At 49.2% G+C, this 14,221-nt stretch overlaps 1 protein-coding gene across 9 annotated transcripts in view; it reads right to left on the bottom strand.

Moving 5' to 3' along the window:
- Positions 1–1,420: 1,420 nt before the first annotated feature.
- TTC23 (tetratricopeptide repeat domain 23) overlaps positions 1,421–14,221 on the bottom strand; it is a 98,358-nt gene continuing 85,557 nt past the window's right edge. For 4 of the 9 annotated variants that reach the window (XM_082736465.1, XM_082736464.1, XM_082736466.1 and 1 more), the window contains exons 10-12: positions 8,542–8,664; positions 2,875–2,957; positions 1,421–2,004 (exon numbers count right to left, since the gene is read on the bottom strand). In XM_082736465.1, the coding sequence (XP_082592591.1) occupies positions 1,890–2,004; positions 2,875–2,957; positions 8,542–8,664 (321 nt within the window). In that variant the 3' untranslated portion in view covers positions 1,421–1,889. Of the gene's footprint in view, positions 2,005–2,874; positions 2,958–7,763; positions 8,086–8,541; positions 8,665–14,221 lie in introns of those variants that run through there. The other 5 variants (XM_082736469.1, XM_082736470.1, XM_082736467.1 and 2 more) reach the window with 3 other exon arrangements.

Genomic DNA, 14,221 nt, shown 5'->3' with positions numbered 1-14,221 from the left:
GACTGGGAGGCTCACACAATGGACATTTATTTCTCCCAGTTCTGGGGCCCGGAAGTTGAAGATCAAGGTGCTGGTGGATTCGGTGCCTGGTTGGGGTTGTCTGTCCGCTTTGCCTGATGGTCATCTTGTGGGGTCTTAATGTGGTGGAGACAGTGATCGTGTCTCGTGTCCCTTTTGATCAGGGCACTAATCCCATCCATGGGGCTCTACTCTCACATATTCATCACCTCCCAGAAGCCCCCCATTTTCACACTGAGGGTTAGGGCATCATCAGGAATTTTGGACGTACACGTTCAGTCCTTGGCCAACTCCACTGTGGTATATATTCAAAATGCCTAGTCTACCATCCACGTTGAAACCATGTCTTCAATCAGATGGGACACTTGGTGAGGGGTGACCACGCCTCGTGACTTCATCCCACTGCAGGTCTGTCTGGGTGAGTGGGTACCAGTAGGGGTGGCTGGGGTGGGCAGCTGTCACAATTTCCAAAGGGGACTGGGGACCCTGCCTCTCTCTCTGCCCTGTCATGACCTTTTGGGTTTATTTCCCCCATCAATTCTTGAGGCAGCATCCTGCACAATTGGAACCAGAGTGGCTCTGGGTTTCCCACTGGGTGCTGGAGAGGATGGGGGTCTGGGCCACATCCCGCTGCCATCTTAGCCACTGGCCCAGCTGGGCCACGGTCCATGGGATGAGGGTGGGAAGGAGCAGGAACAGCGCCGCCCACAGCCCATTCCCACCCACTGCGTACTCTGCCCTGTATCCAGCACTGGCTCTCATTGCTGACGGTGTGAAGGGAAGTGCTCAAAATTTCCCACTCTGCTCTTCCATTCTCGAGTGGTGATGGCTTCCCGCAGCCCCCACAGGAGACTGAGGACCACTGTGGGACACGAGCGCTTGTCCCACTCCATCCTCCCCACCTCACATGTTGAACCCAGAGAAAGCCAGGGGAGCAGGGGGCTAAGGGCTGCACCGACTTGGAAAAAAAAAAAAAATCTCCAGAGGGCAGCCATGTTTCTTCTGCCCGGAGTAGAGACCAGGGAGTCAGTGGCCCTCCCCCGCAGCCTCTTCAGGCCAGCCTCACTCCTGCTCAGCTGCCCTCACTCCCTTACCCTGCCTCTCCTGACCTCTAGCCCATTTACCACCATTCACTCCCTGCCTCGATTTACTGGGCTCTTTCCCTCTGTTACCAATCTCACCATTATGTTTAGTGCTGCGTGCATGTTGGGGGGGCAAGATCTGAGGGGACAGGGACATTGTGTCTTGGTTACTGTTGTGTCCCCAGCTCTCAACGGATGTTCAGCCCCGTTTGGTGAATGACTGCACAAGTAAAGAGAAGCTTCCTCCTGCCCCTCTCTAGGCTCCAAACAACTCTGAGGCAGGCTTCATTTTCAAAACATCAACCCCAGCACTTCCAAGATTCCTCTCATTAGCATTTTATTTTCAATCCCTATTATCTTCCTGTAAGAAGGGGGGCTTTTTCCAGAATGTTATTGCTCCAAATCTGACTCCAGGTCTAGGCCAGGGGCTCTCTATGCACAGGTGCCGTACCCTGTATTCACACACCAGAGGTTGTCAACTTGTGAAGAGAGGCTTTGCAGCCCCAGTAGCGCTGATGGGTAAAAAATTTTGTTGGCAAGAAAAACCAGTTGGGCGGTAAAAAAAGAAAAATTCTTTATAGAAGCACCAGATCACTCCCAAGGGTGTCCACAGTCAAAATGCGGCCCGCAGGAAATCCCCAATATCTGGGGCCTGCGGGAGCAAACAGCCCTGACAGTCTGTCCAATTCCATCTTCCTGCTGGAGAGGTTGATAGGTCACCTCAGTGTCAGCGCCCGAGCGTGACCAAAGCTCTCTCTGCGGGGAGGGGAGTTGGGGGGGGCGGTGGTCTCAGTCCGCCATGTTGGGCCTGGCCTTCCCCAGCACAGTGTGCTGGGCCACGCCCGTGTAGAACGCTGGTTTGGCTTTTGGGGCCTGCCTGGACTTCACCGCCACCTCTGGGGTCCTGCAAAGGAGCAGAAGGTGAGGTGAGTGTGGTGTCCCTCAGACCTCCTCACAGTTCCCCCACCAGGCCCAGCCCTTGCTGCGGTGAAGGGGAGCCTCGTAGTTGCTGAGCTACAAGTCCTCAAGGGGCCTGGGGAGGGATGATAGAAGAGAATCCTGGCACGGGATTTTTTTTCTCCTGCTTTCTAATTCCTCACGACCACTGTCACTGTGCTGAGAGAATCAGCCCTTGGCTGGCTCAGTGAGCGGAACACAGGCAGAGAGTTTGGGACTGGAGGACTTGCTGGCTCAGGGCTAAAAGGGGTCCCTGGCTCAGGGGGTCAGCCTAGAGACAGTGCCCCCTGCTGGCTGCCCCCTCGTCTTCCATGCTCTCAGGATCTTTCCTTGGCAATCTGCCCACAGGCTCTGAGCAACCCAGGCTCTGTGAGGGTGCGGCCTGTTCCCTGCTCACAGGCTGAGAAAGACTTGGGATCAGCCTTCATGGAGAAGTCAGAGGGCTTTCAGCGCGGCACCCCCTCCCTCAACCCTGAGAATGAAGGGAAGCCAAAGCAGGCCGCTAGCAGGCCAACCTACAGCACACTGTGCCTTTCTCTTCCAGCAGGGGAGAGGATGGGCAGGCGCTAATCTCCAGGAGGGAGAATCCTAGTATGTGTTTCTGACATGATTCAAGAGCTAATTTCTTCTTAGTATCTGGGCAAGGGAGCTATTTTACAGCTGGGTTTTCAAAGGAACCACGGGTCCTGCCCAGTTGGTGAGTTACAGGAAGTCAGTTAGTAAAACTTTCCACGGAAAGCTCTACAGACCCTTATAGAACCAGCTTCCTTTGAGATCAGAATGGCAAAGAAAACAGTGTAAGTGGAAACAAACTCACTTGGACAGGACGTCCACCGTCTGCTGGGTGGCCAGAGTCCTCTTGTCCTGCGCTCCGTACAAGAGGGTCTGAATCTGAAGACACTGCAGGACACCAAGTAGTAATCATGAGGTCATACAAGTGCCACTGCGAGCGTTTTGCAGGAAAAACAAGTCTCTCTTGAATGGAATAAAGACCCATGCCTCACCTTCAATTTGGATCCTCTGAGGGATCTAGGAAACACATGTAAAGTTTTAACACTATTTCACAGAACTCCCTGGGACAAGCTGTATGTAAACTATGTTTATAATCATTTTAGAAACTAAGGTAACAGCATTGTTATCGACTGGGGATGGCCTCTAGTTTGCATTTTAAAATGAGCCTTGGGGCGCCTGGGTGGCTCAGTGGGTTAAGCCCCTGCTTTCAGCTCAGGTGATGATCTCAGGGTCCTGGGATCGAGTCCCACATTGGGTTCTTTGCACAGTGGGGAGCCTGCCTCCCCCCACCCCGCTCACCTGCCTCTCTGCCTACTTGTGATCTCTGTCTGTCGAATAAATAAAGAAAAAATCTTTAAAAAAAAATAAATAAAATGAGGCTTATAATAGCCTAGAAAAGTTTTTTAATGCTTTTGCTTATTGTTGTTGTTAAAAAATGCTTTATCTTACATGCGATTTTTATATTCATTACTATACAATAATTTCTTTGCAGTTAACTGTTCAGCCTATGTCTTTACCCAGGGCTAGCTCTGGCTTGACTTCTCCCCTCTCCATACTGGGTTGCCATTTGGTTGCCTGGACCAGGCAAGGGAAAACTCAAGGAAAGGATAAAGATGAAAGTTGTGCTCCCAAATGGCCAAAACCCAAAAATGGTTTTCATCCAGAGATAGAAAAATAGATCTTTAGGACACAGAAGAGGATCCAACACTTGAGAGATGACAGAAGTGGCCCTGAAGGATCTAGGGGCAAGAACTGAACTGGAAAATAAGTGGAACTTCCGGATGAAAGCATCGAAGATTTATCTTTATCATCTTGAGGCATGGAAGTATTTCTTAAACAAAACCCAGACAAACCAAAAGTAGAAGACTGATAAAATTTAACTGTATTAAAATTCAAAACATCTATGCACCAAAATTCACCGTAGGCAAAGCACAAAGAGGGAAAGGACAAAAGACAATGAGGGAAAATACTCCCACAATACTGAGAAGGGATTAGTATTAAGAACACACAAAGAATTCCTATAAGGTATAGGAAAAGCAACCTATCAATAGAAAATAATCAAGACATAAACATATCATTCAAACAAGTTGAAAACTAAGTGGCTAATAAACACACCTAAGCTCACTAGTATTCAGAAGCGCAAACTAAAACTTCAATGAGGTTGTCCCTTCATCTATTACATTGCAAAAGTCCTAGCCTGATCATGATAATACCAAGCTCTGTCAAAGGTATTAAGCAAAAAAACCTTTTTTTTAAAATTGATTGTGGGTGTTGAAATTGGTATGACCACTTTTTAGAACAATTTGGCAATATTTAGTAATGGATAGGTAAATTGTGACATAGATGTACTGTATTCATAAAGTATCATATAGATTTTTGATGTGTTTGTATGTGTCCACATGCAGATGAATCTCATGATCATAGACCAAAAAACGCAAATTACAGATGAATGCATTATATATTGTATATTATTAGAATATATATTACATATATCATTTATATGAAGCTTAAGAAACACGTAAAGCAAGGCCATAGTAAAATAATTAAGAAAACATGGGAATGATATCAAATTCAGGACGGTGGTCATCTGGAAGTGGGGTGGGGAAAGGGAAGAGTGGGGAGTTCAACTGTAGGGTCATGTCTTATTGCTTTTGTTGAATTAAAGAGCTCAAAGGTGTTTGTTACATTCTTCATGCTTTTCTGCATATCTGAAATATTTGATATTTAAAAAATATTAAATTGGTTTTTCTACATGGTAACAGCTTGAGTCAAAAAAAAGTGTGAGGGTTTGAGGACTTTGTACTGAAGACTGTTTATTCGTTCTGATCTGCCAACCGTTTTTAGGTCTTTGAGAAAATTCAAATGCAAGCAGCCAAAATGCTTTGTCTTTGTAAGATGTGGAAAATATCAAAACCGTCTGAATGTTTGGTTCAATCTGAGGAACTGAGAAAGTGGTTCTGGAATCTGAGAACCGAGCTGTCTTCTGGAGGAAAGAAATATTATTAGACGAAGCTATGACAGGGTTCTCTTTTAAAATAACAGATCGTCATTCTGTTGGCTGAATTATGTAACACCAGGAATTAGCATCCTGGTTCTGTTATTCCATTTAGCAGATGATCCAAATTCTCCAAAATCCACCCCCTCCATCCAGCAAGCCCCAGCCATTCTGAATCTGCACTGGGGCCATGGCCAGGTCCGGCCTAGGCAACGTGCTGCTCACTCCACGGGGTTCAGCCAACACTGCTTTAATCCACAGATAAACTGTGAACTTGGGAAATGCAGGAACTTGAGAAAGTTCTGTACTGCTTTGGGGGATGGGTTTCATCGACACCCACGACACTTGATGGGAACACTTCCAGCCCTCCTCTCCTCCGTGGCTCCCCGCTGTTGGAAGCCTGGGGGCGTCTCCAAGCTGGGCCCCGGCAGAGACTGTGCTCAGGAAGGGATTGTAAGCAGGAAGCAAGCAAGCTTTCCCCTCCCTCTGGCTTGGCAGTAAGAGGCCTCCATCCAGGGCTAACATTTTTGCCAGAATGGACTTCATTTTCTCCTATGTGGCCAGAAATACCTTAACTCAGTGTAAAAGATCAGGTCTAATTTTAAACCCACCCGACTCCTCTGTTTACTTATTTATGAGTGCCCCCGATGCAACTCATTTTGAGATGAGCAGATGTCAACATGCCTTGGTGCTAACTCGTTCACCGTGACATTAGAATTTTACTGACATTATAATAATTATTTGAGACAGTCTGAGGTCTCCATTTACCCTGCCTTAACAGATGGCCTCCAAAATCCAAAAGTCAGGAGGAATTTCCATCCTACCCCTTTGGTTCCCGAAGTTTCTCCCTGGCCCCTCATCCCTAGGGAAAGACATCCTACTAGCTAAATAGTCACAGATTCCTGGGAACAATGACATGGCAATTGACAGAGCTTAGACAAATTCTCATGGTTTAACCTGCGACCTCCATTCTAGACCTCGGGTTCTGATCCTTTTTCCCGGGGAAAATGTTTGTAGAGAGACTAGAGGTAGGAGAGAGGGTCATAATCAATACTCAAGCCCAAGAGAGGTGAGCCCCCCCATCCCCATCCCTACTCCCTAGACCCCCGGTAGTCAAGACTCTTCTCTTCCTGGCATTAATAGATTTTTATAAAGGCTACTTATCCTCATTAAGAAGATCTGCTCCAAATTCTAGCTGAAGCGAGAAGAGATGTAAAGTGTTGCCAACTAAGAGAGGGAAATGGGTCCTCAGCCCCTGCCTAATCTCCTTTACAAGGACAGCTCCCACCGACACCAAACCAGGTGCCACGTCAGGAAAGAATCATTCACCCATGAGCTGGAATAGTCTCCAAGAGCTACCTTTTTAGAAGAGTGAAATAACCCCTCTCCGACCCTTGCTAGATAATGTTTATATAACCACATATTTATCTAAGAAACGTAAATTCAATTTCTCAATGTTGTGCTCCCCTTAGCTAAATTTGTTTAAGCATTTTTGTGTGAAATAGGTGTTTCGATTCTTTTGTTAAAAAGATAGACATCGACAGAGACTGGGTCAATAGGTTGTTCACTAAACCTACTGGGAGCCACTCATTGTAAATACCCCTCTGAACTCAGACTATATGGAGCCCAAAGACACGGCTGGACGACAGGGCTCCAGGGATCCATCAGCTACCGAAACCTCCAGCAAGGGAGCTTCCTGGTGGGTGCAGCATGATAAACCTTCGCCCTCCGAAACCAGGCAAGTTCAGTAGTTGCAAGAGTGATGTTGGCTAAGGGCTACTTCGCTTAGTCATTCCTGGTTGCCGAGGTCGTTTAGAAACAACCTTAAGCATTTGATGTGAAATTGAAAAAGAGTCTTTTCGAAGTGACTGAGTTTGGAGAGCTAGGTTCCTAAGGGGCCCCTGAGACAAAGCAGCTGGGATAGGAGCCATTGGTTGGTGTCTTCCTAGCTCTGGTCTACCTCTGGGCCCCGGAGCTCGTGCCCTTCCCAGTGTGGTTGCGGGGGGGTGGCTTGGCAGGGGCAGGTCTGGCATGGAGGTTAGCTGACTCAGTCTACTTGGGCTTCAGAAAACCCCAACAGCGAACTACCCTAACTCACAAAGAAACCTATCTGGTTTGGGCCAGAATCTCTGTTTACCTATTTATGAGCATCTCTGGAGCAACTCATTTGTCCTGACCGTCTGCAAGGCCATTCCTTTATTTCCCAGCAGAACTGGATTGCGGGGGTGCTTAGCCCTCCCTTCCTCCATCAACCTCCCGCCTTAAGTCCTAGAAGCTGCCTCACCCTTCTTATCAGGGAACGTCAGACAATGGAATCGCTGATGGGACATGTCCTCCTCACTAAGAGAGGCCAGGCAGCAAGGCCATCAGCTGAAGAGCCAGCTGCAAGGCTTTGTCCCGCCTGGTAAGGGTCCATGCCAAGCCTGTCATGCTAACACATGTGTTTTGTCTTTATATGAAATGAAGAACAAAGCCAGGGAAAGGTACGTTTGTAAAGAACGACTCTCACGATATGAAGTCACTACTCCTCTTAACACGTTATCCGTCAAAGGAGATACTCCCTGCCTGTGGCGGAGAATTACCCAGAAACTCACGACCTGTGCCTCTGTGTTCATGTCAGTTCTCAAGGCTGGTATTAAGAAAAAAAAGATATCAGAACCCAAAACATGTGGAAGGGCGAAAGGTCTTCAAGGTTTAGAAAAACACAAATAGGCTTTCACGGACGAATCTTTACCAGGGAGGCAGAAGTGATTTACTCAAATGATGACCTTGGGAGAACCGAAAGGACAAACCGGAACACAATTCCCCAGCTGGCATTTTTCCTGCAGAAACAGGGGCACACCCGAGCCCTACCCAGGAACCAGCCTTGCCCTCACTGGGCTCGCATCATCCTCCGTGGCCGCTCGTTCCTGTGGCAGGTGTTTGCAGAGCTCCCGCCATCTGCCACCCTGTGTCCCCCTCAGTGACACAGCAGAGAGGGGCAGGCTGAAGGCCTTCATGAGGTGACATGTGAGTTGAGACCTGCAAGATGGGGGGGAGTCAGCCCTGTGAAGGGCTGTCGGGGGGTGGGGGTTCCCAGGAAGGAGGGCTGGGAAGTGTTTGAGGAAGGATACTGATTCCCCTTCTCTGTTCTTCTCTCCTTCTCTCTCTCTCAGGTATACACACACACACACACACACACACGCACACATCATGCAAGCACACCCCCCTGCAGCTCCCTGACCTGGAGACCCACTAATTCTGAGCCCCACCTGGTGCACAGGTGGGAAGGAAGCCTCCCATGACACAAGGACAGCTAAAGTGGGACCAGGGGCCCCAGGAGCAGGGACGAGGGAGATGAGGAAGAAAGGGGGGGCCCATGGACTGCCACTCACACAGCTTCCGAGAGTGGACCCCATCCGCAAAGCTCTCCCTGAGTGTCCACTGAGTGCCCCCCTAGGAAGTGTTCACGGCATCCTCGTCTCCCTCACTCCTCACCTCCGAGCTGCCATGTGCCGTGGCTTCTACATCCTTATCGACATCCCTCGACTCCCCCACGACTTTGCTCCATCCCCTGGCCACTGTCTTGGAGCAAGCTACCATCATCTTTCTCCAGGACAGCTGCAACACAAATATTTGAGGACAAACGCGTCAGCGGGACTTGCTAGCATGGGGGGTCCTGCTGCGCACCCACGTGTCAGGCAAGGCAGCCAGCTTTTTGTACAGAAGCCGGACTTGCCCGTTTCAGCGCCAGAGAGAGCAAGAGGTTGAACCCTCTTCAAGCTAACCCCCTTGGGCTGACTTTTTGGGGCTGTTTTCCCTATTGATGTGGAGCTCAGCCGTGTCACCTGGGTCCTTCCTGAACCGGTGCGGTCACACCAGCCATTTCTTTTTTAAATATATTTTTAAAATATTTTATTTACTTATTTGTCATAGAGAGAGAGCAACAGGCAGAGGGAGAAGCAGGCTCCCCACTGAGCAAGAAGCCCAATGCGGGACTCGATCCCAGCACCCCAGGATCATGACCTGAGCCAGAGGTAGACGCTTCACCAACTGAGCCACCCAGGAGCCCCTCACATCAGCTACTCCTGACCATCACTCTTTCCACTTGTTTAAGGTCACGCTGAATTTCCATGGGAGAGTTTGCCTTTCCCTCTATCGCTGGCCATACACCCATAAACTCGGCATCCTCTAGTTGTCCCTCCTCTAGTGGGGCTCTGACAGTTCGCTAGAACCCCCAGTTCTGCGCCCTCCAGACTCTGAGGCCAGTTTAGGGACTTTGAAGACACTAAGCATCCCACAAGCAATAGTTCTCCTAACTAAGGTGCTTTCCACAGCAAACGTAGCCTTAAGTGGGGCTGTCCGTGTTTTCTAAGGGACAGCGACAGTGGAGGAGTGCTGTGCGTGGACTGTCCTCATGGGGCCCCTTCCTGGCAGCTGCTGGACTTCTCTCATTCCCACCTAGCCTACAGCCTGCAAGGGAGGCTCCACCTTTCCCCCACATAAGGTCAAACCTTGATCTCTTCCACCATCGGCTCCCACGGTTATACCGCATCAACTGACTTACAAACAGCTTGGACAAAGGAGCGCTTGGAACGTCTTCCAGCATGCTTCTCAACCCAAGAACAGGATTTTTTTTTGGAACAGGATTTTTTTGATGTGAAATTCACGGCATGAACTTCCTCTCTTCCCAAAAAGGACTGGAGGGGACCTGCCGCAGCCCGGCGATGGGTTTAGTCAGTGACCGTTAGGAAAGTCAGGATCAAGGACAAATAAACAAGACCACACCTGAAAACAGTGTGGCTAACACGGGGCTGTGTGGGGACTCCAAAGGTGCTCTGGATTTCCTGGTATCCGGGGCAACCAGGAAAACACCACACAGGCTAATGGGAAAGTAAAACTCGGTGGTCTGCGGATGGAATGACAGTGCGTGAATTATGTATAAAAGACAGCTGTCAACCAGAAAGTTCTGGGTGCTTGGCCGGCTGGAGGAACGGCTGATCTAGGGTCTTAATCCATGACCACACAAGACCCTTCCAGGGATGGCTTTCTCATCTACAACTACGAGTAAAAACCATTTTCCTCCACCTTTCTTCAATTGATTCATCATAGTGGGACAGGGGTCACGTAACATCGTGTTATTCTTTTATGGAAATGTTTACTGTTGGGAGCTGTGAGGTGGTCAGGCAGTGGACTGACCCCTGATGAGGACAGTACTCACTGGGGGACTGGCTACCCCAACTCCACCCTGTCCCTGGGTCCAGGGTGAGTCCTGAGAGACTACTGACCTGGGAGACAATCTTTAGGAATGCTTTTTTTTTTTTTTTTTCCTAAAGATTTTATTTATTTGACAGAGATCACAAGTAGGCAGAGAGGCAGGCAGAGAGAGAGAGGAGGAAGCAGGCTCCCCGCTGAGCAGAGAGCCGGATGCGGGGCTCGATCCCAGGACCCTGGGATCACGACCCGAGCCGAAGGCAGACGCTTTAACCCACTGAGCCACCCAGGCGCCCCAGGAATGCTTTTTTTGCAGCTTTTCACCGGGGTGAAAATGATGGCAGTGACACCCATCCCAGAATCAAACCAGGGCTCTATGTTGCAAAAGCGCTTAGAACTTTTGCTGTGGAAATTTCCATCTGGAGCCAACAGATTTCTCCCTTTGCACCCTGCAGGCAGATGCCTTTGAAAAACAGATCAATAATATGGTTTTCCTCTCGGTAATTTAATCCCACGGTCTGCTTTGTTTCTCTTGCCTTCCTGTTTTGTCCAGGCCCACAGGACCGTGCCCAGGGCCATTCGGCCCAGGAGGGCACATCTGGAAAAGCCAGTGTTCACTGGATTCCTGTTCCAGAGTTGACAATGTGGGGGACACAGCTGTTGTTGTGATAAAAAGGAGAGAAGCTCTCGGCCGGGAGGTTTAGAAACCTGCCGCCGGCTCCACAGAGCCCAGTGCCAAGTACGGCAACTGGGAAAGCCGGGCTCAGCAGCGGGCAGATGTGCAGGGCGTGTTTCACGTCTTGTGTCCGTGCCCCAACGTTCACAGCGTGGCCAGTCCTGTCCTCGGATGGGCATAAGCAGGGGAGGGGCAGTGAGGACTGCGTGGACCACAGCCCACGTGACCAACAGACACAAGTTTCAACCCTTTCTTCCTGCGTTCTGGCAGATGGCCCGATAGCTTTAAAATGTCAAAGTCATGGTGTTCGGGACTGATGGTTAATGAGGCCAGACTGAAGGGAGAAAATGTCACTGACGTCCAGGGAAGCCGTCGGGAGCGATGAAACCTGACAGTGTCTCGAGGCTGACCTGATCTTAAGCCCTGTGGGTGGGCATGGGGCCCAGAGCAGTGATCTCAACCTTCTCCCAGAAGCTAAAATGCAGATCCCTGGGGCCTGGGACCCCTGCCCCAGAGTCGGATTCAGAAAGTCACCCTCATGCAGGGCTTTAAGCCCCCATGCTTGGTGAACCTTACTTAAGATGAACCTGCCCATGTAAAACTCACGTGTTTCCAGGCAGCTCAGCCCCTTCCCTTGAAGACAGGGCTCCTAAGGTCTGACATACAGGGCTGTGAGGATGAGGAATGATGTATGAACCACTCTGGGCAGCAGCCAGCCTGGCCCTGAGTCTGAGGTTGGTCGTGGTACCTGCTCCGCCCCACGGGGGACAGCGGGGTCCTCATGAAGGTTCGTGTGGCTCCTACTCAAGTTTGCCAGCTCCCCCCACTCCTGGGGTCCCTCCCCGGCCCAGAGTTGAGTGACCAGGCTGAACCCTCAGAAGAGGAATCACAGCAGAGGCTCCCAAGGGCAGGCAGTGCCTCGGCCAGGAGAGCTCTGCCCTCTCCTCCTCCGGGGCTCTGTGGCCCCCTGGGCCCCGCTGGATCCTTTGCTCCTGAAAGCAACCTCCTCCCTGCCCTCCCTTCCGTCCATCCCCGGCACAATGTGGGAGAAAGGAAGTCTGGGCGTTGCTATTACTACCATTTCACAGAGGTTTCTTGTCTTCCTCAAGCCTCTTGCCTTTGATTCTTGGCCCATTCCAGTCCATTCTCCACATGGTCCTCACTATAATTTATCTCTCTTTTTTTTAAATCCAAAGTACAAATATAGACCTGTGGTGGCCTGCTTACAACTCCCTTCATGGCTCCTAGCTGCTTAAGGCAATGTTCAGAAAACTTCTTCTGCAAAGGGCCACACGGTAAATATTGCGGGTTTTTGTCTCTACATAGAGAGACAAAAATGGAGGCTTACTGTGTAGGCACGTACAGAACAAGAGGGAGAGCAAACTTCCTCGAGTTTGTTTTATCAGTGAAATTACAAGTAGGTGTTTTTGGAATCTAGTTTTACTCAGGAGAATAGGTTTCTTTTTTGGTACAGGTTAAGACTTCCTTAGTGAGGGCTCAGTTAATGTTCCCTATACTCCAACTGATTGACGATCACTTATAAAATGATGACAGGTTTTATGACTATCTGTAAACACCATTTTTAACTTGGCTTGTATCCTTAATTGTAATGAAATAAACACAGACAGTGCACTGGCCATTGTTTGGGACCCCTGCTTAAAGGATCACGTCTCAGCCCCTTAACCTACAAACATGGCTGCCGAGACTTGCCCCCATGTCTTTCCAAGACGATTTCCTGCCAGATGGTCGGCCCTAACTAGTTTTTGCTTTTTAAAGAGGCTTTACTCTCTCACCCCCAAACTTCTTCTTCACCCCATTTCCAACCTGGGAATTCCTGTGTCTGTTGGGCTACACTCTTTTTTAGGACCACTTATCTGTGGACACCTTCCCTAAGCCCCTTTCCTCCCACAGATCTCGGTGTGGACCTGGAGAACTTAGCACATGATACCACAGTTGGGGGTTTACAATCTGTAACTCCCTCATCGGCCTGGAACATTCTCAGGGAGGAAGCTACTGGATGCCTAGTGGACCCATTGCACGTGTTTCAACAATAGGGAGGGGCTCTCTCTGGGACCCTGTCTCAGGTTTTCTGACTATGGGACTGTTTCCTGCACCATCTCCACCCTGGGCCAGCCAGCCACCATGAGGGCGCCATGTTCTTACATCCTACCAAGGCCCTGGCCTCAGCTGATTGATCCGGGGTGAGCACTTCATGTCAGGTCTATAGCCCTTTCCTTAGGATCTTTCAAGCTATGACTGGGAAATGGTGCAGGGGTAGGAAGTAAAACTCTGGAGGGCTGGCAGCCATGATCTCCATCTTGAAGGCAGACGGCCATGACACACAGGTAGGAGTCTGGGACAGAGATAGCCTTGGAACATTCTCCTGAGGCTTAGCTATGTCCTACTTTGCTAATTATCTGCCTATTGGCCTTTCCCTGGAAACCATAAGACAAGAGATACCCCTTTATATCTGAGCTGGTTTGACTGTTTTCTGTCAGTGGTAATCCAAAGACTCCTTTTTCTGATCTTGACATTCTCCCCACCGGGTCACTGGTTCCCAGATGTTTTTTTAAGGATAGGAAGTCCTCATTCAATCAAAATCTTGCTGAGAGGCCCGAGGCGAACCAGGAGAAGTGCAGAATAGATCACCTCGCCTGTACCTCTTGGTGCCAAAGCCCCACTCTGCCAACTCCTGACCTTGCAGTCAAGGCTGAGACACTCAAGTCTTTGTAAAAAATTGAAGTAGAGGTATCGATAGGGCTTAAATAAGTCAATATGTGTAAATCGTTCAGCACAGTTCAGGGGATATAACAATCAGTCAATAAGTATGAGCTCAGAAGTGGAAGATGGAGAAGCCCAGGGCAACCGCCATCTTAGCTTCCCTCCTCCGTCTTCCCTCAATAATATCTTTGGCACATGTATAATGTTTAGATTATCTCAAATGATTAGTTTAACATATCTTCCTCCTCAGACTGGATCTCATGGAGACAAGAAGCATAATTGTCTTGATCATTGTTCTTCCCCAGGTCTGCTGAGCACAACTACTGGCGCACAGAAGGTGACTGATAACTACCATTGACAGTGTGATAATTGATATATGTATCATCTTGTTAAAAACTAGGCACCATGCATGTTACCAAATCTGATGCCTTCTGCCACAGATTCAGAAAAGTCCTAAGAAGAGAAGAAGGCTCAATGCATAGGGCAGCCCACTCAGAACTAAAGTTAATTCATTTGGTTTGGTCAGTTATGTTACTTAGAGGTAACAGGATTTCCCCATTTTAACAC

Source organism: Mustela nivalis (genome assembly GCF_964662115.1).
Source record: "Mustela nivalis genome assembly, chromosome: 6".
NCBI lineage: Eukaryota > Metazoa > Chordata > Mammalia > Carnivora > Mustelidae > Mustela > Mustela nivalis.
This window is presented reverse-complemented; position numbering and strand designations above follow the sequence as displayed.